The following is a 19,969-nucleotide window of genomic DNA, read 5'->3' as shown; positions in this document are numbered from 1 at the left end:
CTTAAGCTCCTGAGGGCAGATTCAGATCTCTCTTGTCCAAAGGGAATAAACGAGCCTTTGAGGGCAGATATTGTAAGTGAAGAGGGTTATAGATTTTTCTCCATGGGTCTGCCTCTATAAAAGTATCCCCATTTTCTTCTCTGAGCCAGGCACAAAGGTAAGGAGATCTTTTGCCATCAGAGCTTATTTTATTGGAATAGCAGGATGGTAATGGGGGACGGGGAGGTAACTCCATTCTACTGCCTCTGCTTGCTCTGATCCCATCTCTCCCCACCCCTGCTAGACAACGGGAGTCCATATTCCACAGCTGAGACTGGGCTGGAGGCTAGATTACTGCCGGGGAACGGGCAAACTTATGGCCCCCTTGCCCATCATCTCTGGCACTTGGTAGATGTGTCACATTCTTTCCAGCCTAAAAGTGGGGAGAGCCAGCACCCTGGGGAAAGGCTACTAGGAGAAAAACAGGTGACTCCTAGCAGGGCCCAGACAGGGGCTCTGCCTTCTGCTCTCTGGAGGCTGCTGAGCTGGCTGGGCAGCCAGCTCTGGGTCAGTGGGTGTGCTGCGGTGGGTAGGGGCAGTGTTAGAAGCCAGGCCCTCAGAAGTCCCCAAAGTTCACAGTGTAGGTCTCTGCTGTGGTGAAGGGGAAGGCTGTGCCTGTGGCCAGTTCTTCTTCCTCTGGCTCCAACTCTGGTTCTAACTCTGTGGCCAGTTCAGTCACAACCTCTGTGTACGTTTCAGTCTCTGTCTCTGTCGCCCAGGTGGGGGCAGTGGGAGGTTGGAGGCTCCAGGGCTCCAGGGTGGTGCTCTGGGAGATGGGATAGGCAGATGACAAGCTGGTGGTGGGGATGGGGGTGGGACTGGTTGTGGCATTAAGACGGCGGAGGCGCATCTGCTCACGCATCTTGATGCGGTACATCATGCGACGGCGCTGCATGAAGCGCTCTCGGGGCGTCATGGGTCGATTAGGATCGATGTGGGGAATGGGCCTGTTCCCATTCATGGCTAAGATCTCCCTGATGCGCTTCCAATTGGAACGAGCCAGAATGAAGTTGCACTGGGTGGCGCCAATGTCATAGTCCACATTGCAGGTCTTGGCACTGGGAGTGTAGCCTTCTGCTCGGGCCGTCACACGGTATTCACCCGGGTTCAGGATGCGCCAGTAATCACCTCCAGCAGCTACAGAGAGGGACACAAGGACAAGTCTGGTGACTGTCACTGCATTCTACCTTCCCGTGCTAGGGCCCCAGAACCCTGAGCCCTTCCTGGCTACAGTATCAGAGAATCGGTGACCCCATTAACCTAGGTTTGTAGGTTAGCGGGGTTACTCCCATCCTTATTTGGATAATATTGAAAAAGAAAACTTCAAATTTGCACAAAGCAGAAGTAGTCACTTTTCTCATAATTGGTGAGAAGCTCAGAAATGGATAAGAACTATACCTCCCTGAGAAAAACATTCAGGAGTGGGGTTGCCACAGAGGGCAGGGGCAAAATGGGCATCACATACCTGTTTTGACACCATGGTTAATGCCGCTCACAGAGATGGTGGCATTGGCAATGGGGATACCTTGTTCATCTGTCACAACCCCTTTAATTCCTCGGTGCACCTGCAGGAAGAGGCACTTTTAGGTTTGGCCCTGAAATTGCTGTGACTTCACAGGGCCCACCCTTCCTTTTGCTTAAGCCTCATGGCCCTGTGTACTACCTGTATGACCCAGTTCTCCAGAGCCCTGGACCCTTCCCCCCAGAGGCTTCTCCCAAGATTTCTCCCCCTGAAGTGTTCCTTTCCACTGCCTACTACATCCATTCTTCTCCCTTGGAGGCTTTTTCAGGGGCCCACTCGAACTTCCCTGGCCCACCTGCTCCATGAAGGTGAGCAGTGCTTCCTTGTTATTCTCCCATTCTCGAGGAAGTTCACTCTGATGAGGGAATTTATCACATCCCAAGTAGATAGCGAGCTCCAGACAATTGGTGTGTAAGTAACTAAAGTCATTCATACCTGGGGGTGGGGGGACAAAGAGACAGTGGTCACTCCCCAGAGGCCCTGCTTCAGGTCTCAGCTCAGTGCTCAGGGACCCACTGCTTGCCCAGTACTGATGCTACTTGTGCACACAGACTTACAGTCATGTGCTTAGGAACTTAGAGGTCAAGCTGAAGTGGCCAGTGACCCACAATAAGAAGCACATGTTGGCTTCAAGGATCCCTGCAGCTCTGACAAGAATTGATCTTTTATCAGCCTTGGAGTGGAGGACAGGAGACACTTTGTATTAGAGAGTCCAGGAACTTTGATGTGAATTAGGGTATTCCTGGAAGACTTTATCTAGCTAGAATGGCTGTGGGAGAGGAGATGCCTTTGGAATAACAAAGGACTGTCAGGGTTAGAGGGGTAGCCCTCTAACTCACCCCCAGAGATAGGTAAAAGGTCTAGAATGGATTCCCTAATGTGCTGTCCTGTGCCAATTTAAAGCTCTAAGGAGCCCCATACCTAGCACCTCTTAGCTCTTTGTCACTGGAATTCACCAAAGGTTTAATGTGAAATATTTTATAATATGGGGTTCTCCCTATCCAAGCCCCAGGAGACCTGTCTAGCTGTAGGATGTTGAGCTTGGAGTGGTGGATGTAGGCCACAGGATAGAATTTCTTTTTCAGCCATGCCTTGCTCCCTCCTCCCCCTACCACATTCCTCACTTACTTCCTGCCCTTGGATTCCACTTGGCACCATTGACGATGCCCATGCCATTTGTGTAGTCCTGTGCTTGGCAGCCCCCACGGTAGGTTTCGGTCATGGTGAGGTGGGCTGAGGAATAGGCAATGGCAAGCCATCGGAAGATGGCATGGTCCGGCGTCTCCTGAATCTCATCTGTTTCATCCTCCTCCTCTCCACGGGCGGCTGCCATTGCTGCTGCCCTGAGCTGTTCCTGGCTGGGGGCCCGAGTCATATCATAGGGATAGGACACGAGCCGTTCACCCCCATTCAGGTTCGCACCCAAGACAAAGGGATTTTTCTCCATCCAGGCAATGATGGCACGGACTTCTACAGCTATCTGTGGGGTACAGGGGGCAAGTGAAAGCAGGGCTGGAGAGGTAGGGAGATTGTTCACAGAAGATCCTACTACTAGCCATCATAACCTAGTTGTGCATTAGAAACAAGCAAAGGCCATGCCCCTTTTGATGCTTAACTTGTCCCCTTTGGTTCCCACAGAACTGTAGGGGACAATCTTTCAGTATCACCACCGACACTGAGACTGGAAACTTTGTACCATGGAACCAAGGCTACTATTCCATCCCCTCCACCCTCAGGTGGAGATTGGGGCAGGAATTGCCTGATTCCACATCCCTGGCTCTGCTCTGCCACCGTGGTGCTCACCGTGGCATCGGCATTAAGGTAGCGGTCTGGGATGGGCAAGTTGTTGTTGGGCACTCGGTGAGGGACCCACTTCCTCTCCTCAGCACCCCATAGCACTGTGTTGATATCCGGGAAGTTCTCAGAGATATCGAAGCCCTCCTCAGTCCACAGTCCCAATGCCCAGTTTCCGAACTCAGAGCCCTGAAAGAAACCAGCCTTGGTCAGTGATTATGATCCTTGCATCCTGTCCCTCTAACCCATATATTAACTCTTGCAACAGACACCATCCGTCTGTCTGTCTGTCTGTCTGTCTCTCTCTCTCTCACACACACACACACACACACGCACACACCCCTCCCTAAGTGTCTGACTCTCGAGCCCCCACCCCCACGCACCATCTGGGCAGCAATCTCATAGCCGTCAGGGTTGAGCGAGGGCACCAGGTGGATCCTAGTGTCATGCACAAGGCTTCGGACCCGGGGGTTTCCGTCTCGGTATTCCCGGCACATGTACTGCATCAACAATAGCAGTAACTCCCGGCCCAGGACCTCGTTGCCATGGATACCGGCTGTATAGCGAAACTCAGGCTCCCCTGTGACAGACATGAGGAGGGGGAGGTGGTCAGCGGAAGCACTGGCCCGCCCAGGGGGCTCGAAAGGCAGGGTGGTGTAGCAAACAGCAAGCGGAAAAAGCCAGCGTCTGAAAACGTGAGTTTGAATCCTGGGCTGTGCCACTCGTGTGACCTCGAGCGAGCCAGAGCCTCTCTGAGCCTGTCTATTCGTCTGTGCAAACGGGAGTGATGATTTCTGCCCTGCCCTCCTAATAAGCTCGTGATGAGAATCAAATGAGGAGGGCGAGAGAACGCTCTGGGAGCAAACGGAGGGCAGTGTGATTTAAGGGAAAGTACCCTGGAGAGCGGGAGAGGGCTTGGGAACAATGTTCGATGCGCTATCGGAGGGGCCCGCTGCCTCGTCTGCTTTAGCTTAACCTTGACTTGGTTATGAGAGAGGGTTTTCATTATTGGGGTGGAACGTGGCATGTGAAAAAAGGCAGTGGAGCTGTTGGTAAAAGAAAAACCCTCGGTCTCAGAGGCCCCCACTCTGCCACCTCTAGGCAAGTCACTTCACCTGAGCCTCAGTTTCCTCATATGCAAAATCACTGTAATTGCTGTACTGCCTACCTCACAGGACTGTTGTGAAGAAAGCACTTTGTAAACCATGAAGTCATGCATGTGTGTATACACACACGTACATGCGTGTACACACATATATGTAAATAAATATACAGGGTGTCCCTAAAGTCTTAGTGCAATTTGGGGACTCCTGTCTAGGGAAAGACAGAGGGAGAGAGAGAACATACAAATATATCAGGATATGTGGGGCAGCACGGCATAATAGATAGATATTTGACCTTGAGCCAAGAAGACCTGAGTTCAAATCCTCTCTCTGATATGCGTTAGACAAATCACTTTACCACCCAGTGCCCCCAGCTTGATGGGGGAGGGGAATGGTAATTTAAATTTGAATATCTTCATAGAGGAAGTTGACACAGTGTTTCTGTAAACCAGTGAAATCACAGATCTGGTTTAAAAAGTGTGTGTGTGTGTGTGTGTTTAATAAAAGATTTGGATTGAGAGATAGATGGCAATCTTCTCAAAGAGGGATCTGGCCCTGTGTCCGAGCAGGTATACACCAGAGAGGTGATGAGTTCCTCATCACTGGTAGGCTTCACCATCCATCCATGAGCAGGGGCTAAAGGACCTCTTGTTAGAAATGCACAGGTCATTCTTGCTCAGGTACAGGTTGGGCTCGGTAGCCTTGTAGGTTCTTTCTCATTCTAAGGCTCTCTGATTTTAGGATAACCATGTGAACTGCATTTACTGCTTATAAATGGATATCTCTCCTGAGGCCTGGCAAGGCCAGTATTCAAGCCAGTAGGCATCTGTCCCTTCCAAGCTTGGCCTCCAGGGGGCAATGTGGGCTCATGTTTTGAGCCAAGTGGATGGATACTAAGGGTTTGCCCTGTGGGGTCAAAGGCTCTGATGGGATGAAAGCACTTAGCCCCATGCTCACCCAGCTCATGTTCCCCGGGATTGTCAGATATCTCCATGGCATAGATCTTCAGTCCCTTGGAGCTCTTGCCCAGGCTGTAGGTGCGGGTGATGGTGGGGCATTCCTCATTCACCACCTTCATTAACTGAGCAAGGAAGAGAGAACAAGAGTCACATCACTGCCCCCTTCTACCTGCCCAGTGTATCCAGTTCCTAAGTAACCTGTCCCTCCCTCTCTAGCAGAGAAAGGCATCAAAAAAGGTAGATGATGATCAGGGACTGCCACTAAAATGTGCCCGTTTATGTGAGTTCACCTGTCCTGGCCTGTGGTCTCCATCACCCAGGGCTTAGGAGCCACAGTGGGCATAGTGATACCAATGTTAAAGGTCCCTTAAAAGAGTTTCTTGTATCTCAGATGGAGGCAGAATTTCCTAGTGACCCCCAAGTGAGGAGAATGTGTGTATGCCCACAATGCCATCCTGGGGAACCCTTGGGACATCAGTGCCCAGTACTACTCAGGAAGAAAGGGAGGCATCTCTCCCTAGCTCCCATCAAAGCATCTTTTTCCAAGACAGAACCTGGTCTTGACAGGGAAATATCAGTGCTTCCCCCGACCACATGGTCCTGTTAGGCCCCTGAACAGCTGGGGTTTGGGGCCTCTCAAAGAAGGGCTGGAGAGAGGACATTATGGCAGGGAAATATAACAGGGACTAGGATTTGTCTGGGCACCAAGTAGCTATGGAGATTGGAGAAACAATGCTCAGACGGAGACAGCCAGGATGTGAAAAGGTAAAACATCATTCCCACCTGCCTCATGTCCTTGTAGTTGTGGTGGCGGAAATCCAGGTTGTCAGTGGTCGTGACCTCGTTATGTGTGTAGTAGCTGTGGATGGCTGCAAGGGGAAAAAGGTCTTGGACCATCTCCACTACCCCTTGATCCCCTCCACCTCTCAGTTTAAACCCCACCTCTGACACTAGCTATGTGACTGTAGGTGTGAAATTTAACCACTGATCCAGCTTCCTCATCTGTAAGATCACCCTAACTCCTGTACCTACAGGGTTGTTGTTGCAAAGCCCAAAAGAGAATGTCTATGCACCACTTTGCAAACTTTAACTGTTGTTGTTAGTAGCATAAACATAGAATATTTAGGGTTGGAAGTAATCTTAGAGATCTTCTAAATTTATTTCTTCTAAAAGCCTCAATGCCTATTCCCTAACAGAGACCTCCTGGACCAAATGTAGTTCTGCTGCCCTGAGACCATGCTCACCAGTCAGAGGACAGCCCAGCACCTCCAGCCTCATACAGAGGCTGCCATTCCAAGTGAGTGGGTAGATGCGGATGAAACGAGCCACAACAGGCTCCGGGAATTCACTCAGCACTGGCGTGTCCTTGTCCACATTCCCATAAAAGGTCTGGGGAGAGGTCTGACTCTTAGCAATGCTTCTTCCCAGTAGCCAGTCCTGGCTCCCCCACTGCCCACATCACCACCACTACATGACAGCACCTCTACAGGGAAGGAGTGATGGGGCGAGAGAGATGGGGACCCCCAAGGGCTCGGTTTTGAGAAGGTCCTAAAGGTGGCACAGGGAGCAGGGAGAGGAAAGATCTCAGAACATAGAGACACCCACCATCTCCTCATAGCCATTGGTGTACATCACCCAGTTCTGGCTGTCATTGCTGAAACCCACAAAGAAGGTGGTGACAAAATCATCGCTGTGTAGACAAGAGGCAAAATTCCAGTTAGAAGCTGTCCTCCCTCAATAGGTTTTCAAGAGACTCGATTTCCCCCAAGCCAGCCTGAGCCTTCCCTCTGAACTCTCTGGTTCCTGACACTGGAAAAAAGTGCTATGGCTAACAAATTCCTTTGAGAGGGGTGATTCTTCTTTAACCTGGTTCCCCTCTGTAGCTTAGGCCAAGCCCTAGATCTCAGCAGCTGACAAGCGGTGTAGTAGGAAAAAGGCATGTAGAGTCAGAGGATCTGAGTTCTAATCCTGGGTCTTCCATTTACTTCCTGTGTGATCTTGGGCAAGTCATTTGATTTCTCAAGATCTCAGTTTCTTCATTTGCATAATGAGGGGGTCGGATGAGGGATGAGATGATCTCTAAGATCCTTTTCTAGCTATAAGTCTGTATAAACTCTTCCGGGTCTAATTAGTCTACTAACCTCTTCTTGGCTGCCTTATCTTCTACCCCACCCAATGGTCTCCTTTCTATTCTATGGTGGAGGAAGAAATAATCACCCATTACCACCTCTGCCCTGTGGCTACATCTTAAAGAAGGCAGTCCAGTCTTAAAGAAGACACAGTCCCAGAACTAGAGTCAGTGAACAGATGGAAAAACTGAGGCCGGGGCTAGAAATCTACCAGTCCGGCTTGCTTCTTATCATGGGGAGAAGAATGGAATTGGAATCTGGAGCCTTCAAGATTCCCCATTTGCAGTCCAGGTCCATAAGGAACTCTCACTCCCCTTTCCCCATGACTGACTTTCTGGGCACGTACTGGATGGTAGAGTCACGACCCTGGGTGATGACACCGGTGAACTTGGTGTTTCTTCTTGTGTCCACTTCCAGCCACTGGACTTGGGTGTCATCTTCAGCACACCAGGCTCCATCATAGTAGTCATCCTCATTGGAGCCTGCCTGCCCAGTGAGCCAGGGGCATGGCCTGAGCATGGGGGAACATCCCCAAAGACCCAGACACCCAAGCCAGGATGGGGATAAGGACCAGGGAGTGAGGGGAGCAAGGGTCACAGAGTGAAGGGAATAGATGGAAAGAGTGGGGGATACAATGAAGATAGTCCTGGTAAGGAGGTAGGGGAGGGGTGAAGAGAACTACCAGCTGGAGGAGGCTAAGGACCCCAGGGGAAAGGAGGATGCCTGGACTCAAGGGCTAAACCTGTATATTTAGCCTCCCACGCTGGGCACCGAGGCCATGTCTTAGCATGGAAGAGGCCCGGATCTGGTTGTCTTCAATTCGGTGTGACTCCATCCCAATTGGTGGGCACTCTAAAAAGGAACATAGCCCCCTCAGCCTGCAACCTCCCCAGCTTCCACCTGGTCCCAGCCTTTCCTTTGTCCTTCTCCTGGAATAGAGCCTCTCCAGGACCAACTGATACTCTCCTGCTCCACAGAAAAGCAAAGCCTTTGGGCCACCCCACCACCCAAGCTTGGCTAAGCAGACTCTTGCCCACTATGTAGCAGAGGCCCCTGTCTGCCTTCCCATTTTCTGAGAGAGCTCCTGGTCACTCACTCTCTTTTTCCACTGGACTCCATTCCTCTTCTGTTTCCCAGGGTTTCTTGGGCTTCCCTGTGGGAGATGGAGTTGAAAGCAAAGCGGTGAGGGATGTCCAGAAAGCGTGGGCCTGGGAGGGAGCTTGGTCTCTGTTCATGGCTGAGCTGGGAGTAGCTCCCTGCTGCCCCTCCCCCCCCAGCCCCTTACATAGCACACGTGCGCATACACACACACATGCACACATGCATATACACACACATGCACACACGCATACACACACACATGCACACACGCATACACACACACACACACACCCCCCACACCTTTCCGGTCTTTGCCCTTCTCCTCAGTCCACTCATCCGGCTCTTCTTCCTTGTCGCTACCACCCTCTTTCTTAGGTTTTTCTGCAGAAGAGGGGTTGGAGGGGAGGGAGAGAGCCATGTCAACTCAGGGCCCAGGGAAGGGAGTGGGTAGGTAACAGGGTTTGAGGACATGGGGGCTTGTATTTTCTTACTCAGTCGCTCTTTTTCCTCATCCGTCTCCAACTCGCTGTCTGGCTTCCGGGGCCTGGGTGGCCGTAAATAATAATCCACTGGAAAGAAGAACCATCTGTGCGCAGGGGAACAATTCCTGTTTCCCAGACTTCCACAGCTTCCTTCCCTCCTTGCCCTTAAAACTTTCCTCCTTTCTTAATTCTATTCGCAGAATATTTACTGAGCACCTATTAGGAGCCCAGCACTGTGGGAGGTAACAAAGAAGACGGTGATACTGGCCTGACCCTTAGGACTTAAGTGCATGAACAGACAGAATGAGACAACCCACTGGCCTGTAAGCTCCATGATATTTTAATGGCTTGTTTGATGAGGCCAAAGGAGAGGAAAGAGTCAGAGAGCTGGCTTGAGTTTTCTTCTTGAATGATTGGGAAAATGGTAGTATCACCGATAGAAACTGTGGATCTGTGGGTGGGGAAGGAAAAAGGTGAAGAAGGCAATGGGAAAGGGAGGAGAGGAAAGGATGGAAAGGAAGAGAAGAGAAGTGTCATTTTGGACAGGCTCATAAGAGATGCCAGACTGGAGCCCAGATGAGAGGTCAGGGCTGGAGACCCAGATCAAAGTCATCAGAATAGAGTTAATTGTAAAAGTCAGAAAGAGAGAAAGAAAAGAAAGAGAAGAAGGAAAAAAGAGAAAGAAAAGAATGGAAGATGGTATCATTGGGATCCCCACTGTTGGGTAGTAGAAGGAGGAAGTGAAACCAGCAAAGGAGAAATGACCAGAGAAGTGGGAAGAGGGTCAGTAATGAACCAAATCCCAGAAGCCAAGGGAGGTAAGAATTTCCCATTATCATGGGGCACATCATGTAGTAGGATTGGCTCCTAGGAGCTGTTATATTAGATTCCACTCTCCCTGCCATTACCAGTTTCTCTGTGTCCATTTACAGGGTTCATCCCTGAGCATCTCTGCCCCTTACACCTGCCCCCCAGACACCTGTGAGGTATAGACCCCCACTTCCCAGAAGGCAAATGAGTGTTGTAGGTGGGATAAGGGGACCAGACAGAGCTGGATCTGAGAAACGGGGAGAACAGGGTCAACATGGTACTCACTGTCATCATAATCTGGAATCACGTAGCCATCTCCATAGTCGGGGATTTGTAGGGGTGGTGGGGGCATAAGGCTGTCTATGGAGCAGGAAGTCAGGAGAAAAGGGTGATTTAGCTTGGAGTACCCTTGTCCCTCTCCTCTGATGCTTTGCTTGCTCCATCTTACTGTGATTTCTTCCAACTTCCTTGCTTTTGACCTGTTCCATCCCTAGTCCTGCCTCTCTCTCCCTCCATCTCATCCATTCTTTTCACCACCCTGAATATCCTCAATCCTCATCTCTTTCCTCTTACATCTAGTCCCTGCACCCCAAGCGCCAAAAGTGAAGAAGCAGATTCCCTACCTGGTCTCTCCTCTGGAGGCTCTGGTTTCAGCTCCTCTTCAGGGGGCTCTGGGCGAGGTCTCTCGGTCTTCTTCCTGCTTGGAGGGGGCCTGGGCTTCCTTTGCCTTCGAATGTACTCAACTATGAAAGGAATAGAATCCGAGGTGGCAGTATCCCTGCCAGGGGATGGGAGTGGAAAGCAGACTCAGGCAGAGAAATGAAGCTACAGATGGAGCGCTGGGGCCTGGGAGGGGGTGGGGGTGGCCTTTCTCACGACTTGTTACACCAGGAAGAAGATGATGAGATGATTCCATGGCTAAATAGATGTTCCCAGTCCCATAAGAGCTATTCATTCTATGCCCAGCTCAGGCACTCTAGGCACTGGCCAGCGCTGAAATTGGGAGCAGTCCCTCCTTCCCTCTCAAAGGTAGAAATCCTACTTACAGTCCTCATAGTCCTCCCTCTCAATCTGGTCATTATAATCCAACGTAGGTGGCTCTGTCTCCTCCTCTTCTGGAAAGAAAACACTGGTCACAGCCCTTCCTGGGCGACTCTGGTTATAGCATCATCACAGACCTTCTCCAATGATCCCAAGTGGCAAGGAGGCTGAGAGGTTGGGCCTGGAGTGGGGGCTTTAGCTGAACACATGAGTGAGGATTCTAGGGCTTGGGGGTGTCTGTAGCTGCTCTTGCCAAGACTCACCTGGCTGGAACTCCCTCCTTTCCAGATCTGTATGCACTCCCTCTTGATCCTCCCAGGGTGGAATGATGGCCCCACCTGCAACAAGGACCCAGAGATACAAGAGGCCACAATCATATCTTTCTCTCTTGTCAGAGTAGTGGGATCCCTGTCCTCCTCCCCAGCCAAGAGACCAAGGTCTCAACCAACAGCTATATTACTTTCCCTGAAACCTCAACATTGAGATGTCCCTGCTTAATCACAGAGTCACAGAATTTTAGAAAGGTACCATCTAGTCCAACAACCATACTCAAAAGGAATCCTGACTATAACACATGGGACAAGTGATCTCATTCAGCCCCTACTTGAGTCCATTCCACTTTCAGAGAGGCCTACTGGCTGCTCAGAGATCTATGCAGGGCATCACCCCCTGCCAGACGGACCTAAGGTGCTACCCTCCACCCCTGCAGCCTCTTTCTCTGAGTGGTGGATTCCTTCCAGAAACTCCATTTTAAGAAGGATGCCCAGGCAAACTATGTCTTTATTCCTCTCCAGGTTGCATTTCTGACTCTCCTCCATAAGATTTTCTCTACCATTCCCCCTATCCATGCTGGATATCTTCACCATCTCACCCACCCCCTTTTAGCTCCTTTTTATGCGTTGAGAATGTAAGCTCCTTGAGGGCAGGGTTTATCTTTCTTTATGCTTGTGCTTGTATTCCAGGTGCACAGCACAGTGCCTGACACATGATGTTGTTTAGTCATTTTCAGTCACATCTGACTCTTTGAGATCCCAATTTCTACCTCATTTGGGATTTTCTTGACAGAGATACTTGAGTGGTTTGCCATTTCCTTCTCCAGATCATTTTACAGATGAGGAAAACATTTGCCAGGTCACACAGCTAGTAAATGTCTGAGGCCAGATTTAAATTCAGGTCTTCCTGACTCCAGGCCTGGCACTCTGTCCACAGTGCCACCGAGCTGCCTTCTGGCACATTGGAAGCCATTAATAAATGCTTCTTGACTGGACTTGGCTTGACTCTTTAACAATCCAAAGTGGCTCAGAGCATCGGATTTGGAGTCAAATGACCCAGTTTTGAATCCCAGCTTGGCCACTTACCTGTTGCCCAAATAACCTTGGGAAACTCATTCAACCTTTCCCTCAAGGCTCTCAGTTTCCTTATCTGTAAAATGAGGAAGTTGAACTAGATGATTTCTATAGTCTCTTCCAACCATAAAGTCCTCTGAACCTTTGAAAGTGCTGAAAATCAAATGTTGCATCTCCCCCCTCCAACCCAACCTCTACAGAGCTGCTGAAGCAATTTCCCTACAGCACAGGCCTGACCATGTTGTCTGCCTGCTCAGCAGTCTCCAGTGGCTCCTATTTATTACCTCTAGGATCAAATATAATTCATTGGCCCAGCATTTAAAGCTCTTTACAACCTGGACCCTTCCTATTTCTCCGGGATTCTAACATGTTTCTCTCTCCTACAGCCAACCACATTGGCTTACTTTACACATGACCCTAGATCTCCCATCTCCATGTCTTTGCACTGGTGGTCCCCCATGCCTGGAATGCTCTTCCTCCTCATCTCTGCCTTAGGGAATCTTTGGATTCCTTCAACACTGAGCTCAAGCACACATTTCTGCAAAAGGCCTTTTGTGGTCCCTTCAGTGACTAGTACCTTCCCCTCTAAGATTACTTCATGTCTGCATGTGTGTCTATGCATGAGTGTATATGTGTGCATATATGTGTGTATGCAGGTAGAAATATCTTCTCTCCCCTGTTAGAATATAAGGACCTTGAAGACAGGGACTGTTTTGTCTGTCTTTATATCTCTAGTGCTCAGTACAGTGCCAGGCTCATAGTGAGCACTTAAGAAATGTGTGTTTATCAACTGGCTGACTGATTAATTCCATGATTGTATATCTTTAGCCAAAGCTGTGCCTCTGGCCCTAGACAGTGCTTTCAAGAACTCACCAGAGGGAAGAGTAACTAGGCTCCAATGAGCTGTCCATAGCCTGCTTTCCTTACTCCTTCCCTCATCTGATCCCTCAGAGAAGGGATCAGTCTTAGTTCTGAGGAAGGGGGAGGGGGAATAGTCCCTCAGAGGCATCAAGATGAAATGCTTGCTCATCCTGCTCCTGGGATGAGCTTAGGGCCAGTCTCATACAGGACCACTGGACTGGAAAGATACTTCATGTCCACCAACACAAAGACCATGAGCCTGGGATGAATGGGACTGAGATAGACAGAGGCAGGACCTGGCAGGGCAAGAGACTGATAGACAAGGTGGGGCTACAAGCATGGAAATGGCTTTTTCTTTGTAGAATTGTGCCAAAGAACCAAGAAAATAAAAGTTACACAATGACTGCAGTAAAGGAAAAGAAAAAAATCTCTGAAAGATAGTAGAGCTCTGATCAATGTAGTGACCGATCTTGGTATAGTAAGTGAAACATGCTGCTCGTCTTGGTCTGGCAGGAGTGGACTCCAGGTGTAGAATGAGCTATCACATACAGTCAATGTATTGTTTTTGCCAACCTGAACGTCTTTGTTATAATGAAGCATTCTATTGGGAGGGAACTGACAGTTAAAAATTAAAAGAAAAACCACATCAGCAAACTATTTAAAATAAATAAGAAATAAAGTTGCTCCCAAAGCTCAAAAGGTCTGTAGGAGTGTATGGGTTGGGCAGAGGGGAGGGTTAGGACTGGAATCTCGAGCCATGGTGATGAATAGCTCAGGTTCATAGATGGCCAGAAACCACAGCTGCCCCAGGCTCTGGAGCTTCCCTTAGTAGGGTAAGAGATGATTCCAATGAGGTAAATAGATTATAATCTCCTTGAGGGCACATAGAATTTCATTTTTATCTCTGTATCCCTAGCCCCTACCACATTTCTTGGCACAGAGTGGACTTAACAAATATTTGCTGAGCTACGTTGGTTGGTGGGGGTGGGGGAAGGGAGAAGGGGCCATTTTTCATATGTGGTGCTATGGAGAGATATTTCCGCCTAAGACATTGCTGGCTCCCCTTGCCCTTTCTATGTCCCAACCTTGTCCACATCTCTGCCCTCACCATGCTATCACTTTCACCCATGTCCTCCACAACAGGTAAGAGAGAGCAACAGGCTCACAATAAGACTTCTTAACCCCATATAGGCCATTCTGGGCCTGGCACTGACCTCTTTCTGTTTCCTCATCTGGGCGGATCTCCAAGACCGGAGGCGGGGCTACAGGCCTCTCCAAGTCCTCCAGAGAGAACTGGGTGGGACGACTTTTCCCAGTGGGGGGCTTCTTGGTGGTCTTGGGTCGTTTCTCCTTGGGTTTCTTAGTTGCCTTAGGTCGTTTCTCCTTGGGCTTTTTAGTTGCCTTTGGGGGCTTCTCCTTCCCCTTCTTGGTGGGCTTTGAGGAGTTCTCCAAAGGTCTCTTTGTAGGCTTGGGGCCTTTATCTTTCTTCCCTTTCTTTCCTTTGTCTTTAGCCTTTTCAGGAGGCACTATGGAGGAAAGAAGACTCTATTATCAACATGATATAACCAGGGAAAAAAGTTCATTCAGTTCCCTGGCCCCTGAGAATCAGAAACTGCAGAGGGGAGACAAAGAGATTCCCAAAGTATGCATATACACATATATAGTTATGCATAGATGGAGGATCAGGGGACCACTGGCTCTCTGCTGCTTCCTTGTCCCCTCCTAGCACCCTGGCCTAGGACACTAGCTGCTCCTCCTGGACACCATCTCTAGGAGTGTAAGTACCACAAAAATTGTTTCTAAAAATTTGGCGCCGATAGCTTAGAAAGGAAAAAAGAGTGATCCTGGTTCTGCTTCTATCTATGATCAAGAGGGAAAGTGAACAAGAACAGGAGGAGAGAGAATCCTGGGAGTCTGAAAAGGGGGTATGACACTTCTTGCATTGAAATTAATTTAAATGAAGAAACTAAGCAAGTTTTATTGTTTATATTGATATTTAATGTTGTTCATTAATTTTTTAAGTGATTCTACCTGTTCCCAAGGTTTTTACCCCCAAGAGCAGATGGAGGTTAAAGGGGAGGGGGAGATTGAGCTGGGCAAGAAGCCATTTACAAGGACAGGAATGGAGCTAGCTTATGGGCAGAGAAACTTCTCAGTACCCTCTTAGTCACTTCAGAGAAGCCTGCAACCTCTCCTCTATGGGACTGGAGCAAAGCGAAGGGTGGGGAGGGGCAGAAGGAGAAATAATCCAAGGTGGGGGTGGAGGAGAGGGAGGACAGATGAGAAAAACAGAGCAAAGCGAATGCTTATCAGCCACCATGAGGGCATATATGTCATAGAATGTATCCTGATAGGAACATGAAGCATGGCGTAGTACAAAGAGCCCCGGATTTAGAATTAGAAGATGTGGGTTCAAATCCCAGCTATGCTACAGGTGGCTTCACTTTTCCCAGCCTTAGTTTCCTTATCTATAAAATTAGAGGGTTAAAGTTATCTCCAAAGTAGACTTAGAGCTGGGAGAGACCTCAGAAGTCAGCTACTCCACCTTTTTCATTTTATAGGTGAGGAAACTGAGGCACAGAAAAGTTAAAAGATTTGCCCAAGGTCACATAGGTATCTTTCAGGGTCTGGGGAAGCCCTGTGACAGCCAGTTGGTATTGGAGTGGACAACTCCTTTCACTGAGTCCACAAAATTTGGAAGCAGGATCATGGTATCAAAGAATGGTAGAGCTGGAAAAGCCATTTACTCCAGCCCCTCTCACTTTACAGATGAGGAAACTGAGGCCCAGAAAGGTGGAGTGCCTTTTCCAAAGTTGCACTGCTAGAGCCAGGGCAGAGGCTAGAACCCAGGTCTGACTTCCAAGATCATTTGTTTTTCATACTAAGTAGGAGGGGGACCAGGTAAGGAGGAGTGATCCAGTGAGCCAGTGATCCAGTCAGTTTAGTATGAGGAAGTCTTCTCTTACTCCATATAATGATAGCTAGGATTTATACAGCACCTACTGTGCTGGGCAGTACTAAGCGCTTTACAAATATTATCTCATTTGATCCTCACAACAACCCTGTGAGGTACATGCTATTAATTTACAATTAAGAAAACTGAGGCAAACAGAGGCTAAGAAACCCTGGTTAGGGTTTCTTGTGGACTTCGCTAAGGTTACGCAGCTAATTAGTGTCTGAGGCTAGATTTGAACTCAGGTCTTCCTGACTCCAGGCCCAGTGCTTTCTTTATCCACTGCATCACCTAGCTGTCCATACCCAGGAGCAGGGATGAGGACAGTGCTGTGTTGAGACAGCTGCCACTGGTCTCTGGACATTCTGCTGGTAGAGTGAATTCCAACTGGCTGGGATGAGATAGTCACATGAATTGGATGCTGCCAGGCAGATAGAAACTGCAAGGAAATGATCATCTTAAGGAGAGATGGAGGGGAGACTGGCTGGGGTTGGGGTGGGGGGGTGGCCCAGAGAAGAGAAGCTAACCAGTTAATCTAGAGGGGTAGTGGGAGGAACCAAAGTCTTATAATGGGGAACAGAGAGGGGTGGGGGAGAAGGGAGAGAGAATTGCTTTGGGGCAAAATTCTCAGAGAATAAGAGTGAGAGAGATCTATTTTTTAGGTGTCCAAAGAAGCCTATAGGAAAACAATGACCCAGAAAAAGCTCAGCCACTTATAAGGAGAGGCTGGAAGTGCTGCCGGGAATTTCATCCAGACTAAAAAAAAAACCAAGCCAATACTGGAAGACTAAAGAAAAATAACCAAAAACCCAGACAGCGACCTGGGAGGAGAAAAACAAGAGAAGCAGAAATGGCCAAAAGCACTGTGGGGTAGGGACCTGGGTGAGGGACAAAGGGAGATGGAGACTGGCCAAAAGCCTCAAGAGCAAACCATCCAGGGCTGGGGTGGTGCTGTAGGGTTGGGGGAGCAGCACTGGATAAGGTGAGCAGTGAGCTGGGGAAGGATCAAGACCTCAGGGTTCCTGCTCCAGCCTCTACAGGTGGGAGGGAATCCAGGAAAGAGTATGAGGAGTCTGGAAGGATGGAACATTTTAGGAAACTGGGAAGGCCTCACAGGGGTAGCATTACTGAACTCCAGAAACATTGAACTGGAAGTTAGGAGACCTTTGAAACTAGCTATGGAAGCTCAGGACCAGTTAACCTCCCTGCCCCTCAGCTTTTTTATGTGTGAAATGAAAGGGTCATAGTAAATGACCCCGAAAGCCCCTCTTAGCTCTAAAACACTTGGAATCACTGAAAAGAAGTAGCAAGAGTGAAGTCAGCTATATGTCTAGGCCTGTTCTATCACTCTGGTTAGGGTTTCTTGTGAGCAGCGGGGGAAGAGTGAGAGAAAACGCTGGAAATAAGAAAAAGGGAATTTGAGAATAAAGTTTGTGGGGGGAAGAAAGAATAGATGCTGACCAGTCACATTTATGTGGCATATAAATGTTTACAAAGCACTTTCTTTAATGATAACCCTGGGAGGGGAATGGTGTAAGTATCCTCATTTTATAGACTGAAAGTGAAGCTCAAAAAGGTCCAATGGTTGATCCAGGGTCACATAGCTGGGACTCAAATCCAGGTCTTCTGACTAGAAAACCAGTTCGCTTTCAATTATACCATAACCACCTCAAACAATCTGAAGCCAGGAAAGTAGAGCTTGGCTCCAGAATTTCCAGCCCCAGCCAATTCAGAATGATAAAGTAGGACAGAATCATATTGGGAAGCACATTGGATCTGCAGTTCAAAGCCCAAGCTTGCTCCTTATCACCTGGATGACCTCAAACAGATTAACAACTTCTCAGTCTCCCTTTTCTCATCAGAGAAGGTTACCTAGATGATCTTGTGATCTCAGACTGGTCCAGGCACTTTAATCCAGTCATCTGCCCATTTAAGCCAAAAGGGCCTCAGTCTCCAGGACTGCCTTTCTTTCCCCTTATGACGATTTTTTCCCCCAAGCAAAACTATTCTTTTGCTCCTAGACGGTGAGGTCCAGGTGCTCAATACAGTTTAGGGGGAGGGAGGGACTCCCAGATAGACGGTTTTTTGCAAGATATGATTGCAATCAGATGGGGGGGGGGGCAACAGAGAGGGTCATCTCCCAGACCACGCATAAAATGACAAAGGACTGAAGACTGAGGACTGAGGATGCCTGACTGACTACTCAGGCACCAGGCAGGGAGCAGCCCCCAGAGGTGTGTGTGATCTCTGACTCCAAAAGACAACGTTTGTGTTCCACAAAGAAGGTGGGGAAGGATGAGTTTGTAGCAAACCTCTCAAAGCTCTCTTAGCACAGACTGCCTGAGTAGAGAGCCTCTAGGCACAGGGAGAGAGGGTTCTCCAGAATGTCATGCCCAGGGAAGATGAGGGTCCCCCGGGACGGGAAGGGGGTGTGTTGAGGGAGGTGTGATCAGTGCATCAGACTAGACCAAGGACCGTAAGGGAAATCAATTGGACTAAGAGTCTGAGGACACTTCTTCCCAAAGCCTCCCCGATGGAGGACCCTGGCCCCAAAATGAATGGAAAGGAGCTTATTGCTGCGCCAGCCCGACCTGTTTGGGGCCGTTCTATCTACTGTCTTGGGAATAAGTCCTGTCTCCGTACTTAGCGTTTGAGATGACTTGGTGTGTAGAGCAACCCCTTCTGCTTCCCGGAGTCCCCTGCTCCCCCACGCATCCCATGCTCCTCCCTCTCTCCCTTCTACTCCCCCCACCCCACCAGGGCACGTGGCTGGTGCCTTGCGGTTCTTTCCATCTCCTTCCAGTGTCCCCTCTAATCCATCTGGGGCAGGCTGCCATCCCCCCGCACCTTTCCACGAGGACGCTTACCTTCTTTTCCTTCCACTCTGGTGTCTACAGGCTTCTTACCTCCCGTTTTCCCTTTCTTGGGACTCAGGGTGGTTTCAGGGAGCCCCTGCTCCACTTCCTTCCCCTCTCCCTCTCCCTCCTCCTTCCGCTGGGGGTCCAGCTCCTGAAGGAAGCCTTGCAAAAACTCCTCGATCTCATCGTCGGTTAGCACGGTCTGGGGCTGCCCTCCAGGGCACAGCGTCAGCAGCCCCAGGAGGCAGCAGAGCAGGGGGAAGAATGGGGTCCCTCGAGGGCTAGGGCGAGCCATAGCCACCAGCTCCTCTTCTCCCTAAATGCAGCACTACTATTCGGGAGTCTGAAGTTACCACCGGGATGGGAGGAGACGGAATGAGATGGGACGGGGCGGGGCTGGGAGAGAGAATCTAGAGCCCGGAGCTCCGAGTTGGAGGGGCTCGGGTACGAGCCGGGGGCGGCCAAGCTCCCAGTCGCCCATTCACTGTGGGGAGTAAGGCGCGGCTCCCCAGCTGGGCAGGTGTGAGGCGCGGGGGCGGCCGGGCGGCAAGCCGCTACGCGCCGGGCTCGGTTCGGCTGTGCCTTGCGCTTGGCTGCGCTCTGCTCTGCGTTCCTGAGCTCGGGGGTGCGGGGGCAGCCCCGTCCTTGGGAGGCGCCGAGCAGAATAGCGGTCCAGGCAGGGCCAGGGTTTCTGGAGCCGGGAAAGGAGGAGGTTAGGGGAGAGGGAGGAGGAGGAGCCAGAGCCGCCCCCCCGGAGGAGGCTGCAATGGGGGAAACTAGCGTTCGGCCCAAAGAATGTTAGCTCGGGAAGAGGGCGGGCGGACGCGTAATGTGGAGCAGACGGCGGCCCGGCGGCAGAGATTGGCGGCTTTGAAGTTCCGTAGACATCGCCCGAAGAAAAAGTCTCCGGCAGGAGCCTGCTCTACCGGGAGGCCCCCTGACTGAGCCACGTACACTTCCCTGCCCGGGAC

The 19,969-nt window shown here is 50.0% G+C and overlaps 1 protein-coding gene across 3 annotated transcripts; it reads right to left on the bottom strand.

Moving 5' to 3' along the window:
- Positions 1 to 171: 171 nt before the first annotated feature.
- AEBP1 (AE binding protein 1) lies at positions 172 to 19,606 on the bottom strand. 3 transcript variants are annotated; one of them, XM_036751204.1, is made up of 21 exons: positions 19,008 to 19,606; positions 14,402 to 14,713; positions 11,244 to 11,318; positions 10,986 to 11,054; positions 10,563 to 10,682; positions 10,225 to 10,299; positions 9,139 to 9,216; positions 8,948 to 9,028; positions 8,643 to 8,699; positions 8,289 to 8,398; positions 7,893 to 8,032; positions 7,023 to 7,107; positions 6,662 to 6,806; positions 6,201 to 6,286; positions 5,416 to 5,539; positions 3,739 to 3,935; positions 3,365 to 3,544; positions 2,690 to 3,041; positions 1,857 to 1,996; positions 1,505 to 1,604; positions 172 to 1,176 (listed from the first exon to the last, which is right to left on the bottom strand). In XM_036751204.1, the coding sequence occupies exons 1-21, from the start codon at positions 19,291 to 19,293 to the stop codon at positions 596 to 598; spliced, it is 3,393 nt and encodes a 1,130-aa protein (XP_036607099.1). In that variant the 5' UTR covers positions 19,294 to 19,606; the 3' UTR covers positions 172 to 595. The 3 variants fall into 3 exon arrangements, with proteins under 3 accessions (XP_036607099.1, XP_036607101.1, XP_036607102.1); XM_036751206.1 differs by having other exon boundaries at positions 10,986 to 11,051; XM_036751207.1 differs by lacking the exon at positions 8,948 to 9,028.
- Between the last annotated feature and the right edge of the window lie 363 nt (positions 19,607 to 19,969).

This window comes from Trichosurus vulpecula, chromosome 3, assembly GCF_011100635.1.
Source record: "Trichosurus vulpecula isolate mTriVul1 chromosome 3, mTriVul1.pri, whole genome shotgun sequence".
Lineage (NCBI taxonomy): Eukaryota > Metazoa > Chordata > Mammalia > Diprotodontia > Phalangeridae > Trichosurus > Trichosurus vulpecula.
This window is presented reverse-complemented; position numbering and strand designations above follow the sequence as displayed.

What these genes read in the sequence shown, in the direction of transcription:
- AEBP1 (XM_036751204.1), bottom strand. Translation starts at nt 19,293, where the DNA reads ATGGCTCGCCCTAGCCCTCGAGGGACCCCATTCTTCCCCCTGCTCTGC. An exon ending in GAGGGAGGACTATGAGGACT is followed by an intron (nt 10,683 to 10,985) that starts GTAAGTAGGATT and finishes TTCCTTTCATAG; the next exon opens with TTGAGTACATTCGAAGGCAA. An exon ending in TGAGGAAAAAGAGCGACTGA is followed by an intron (nt 9,029 to 9,138) that starts GTAAGAAAATAC and finishes CCTCTTCTGCAG; the next exon opens with AAAAACCTAAGAAAGAGGGT.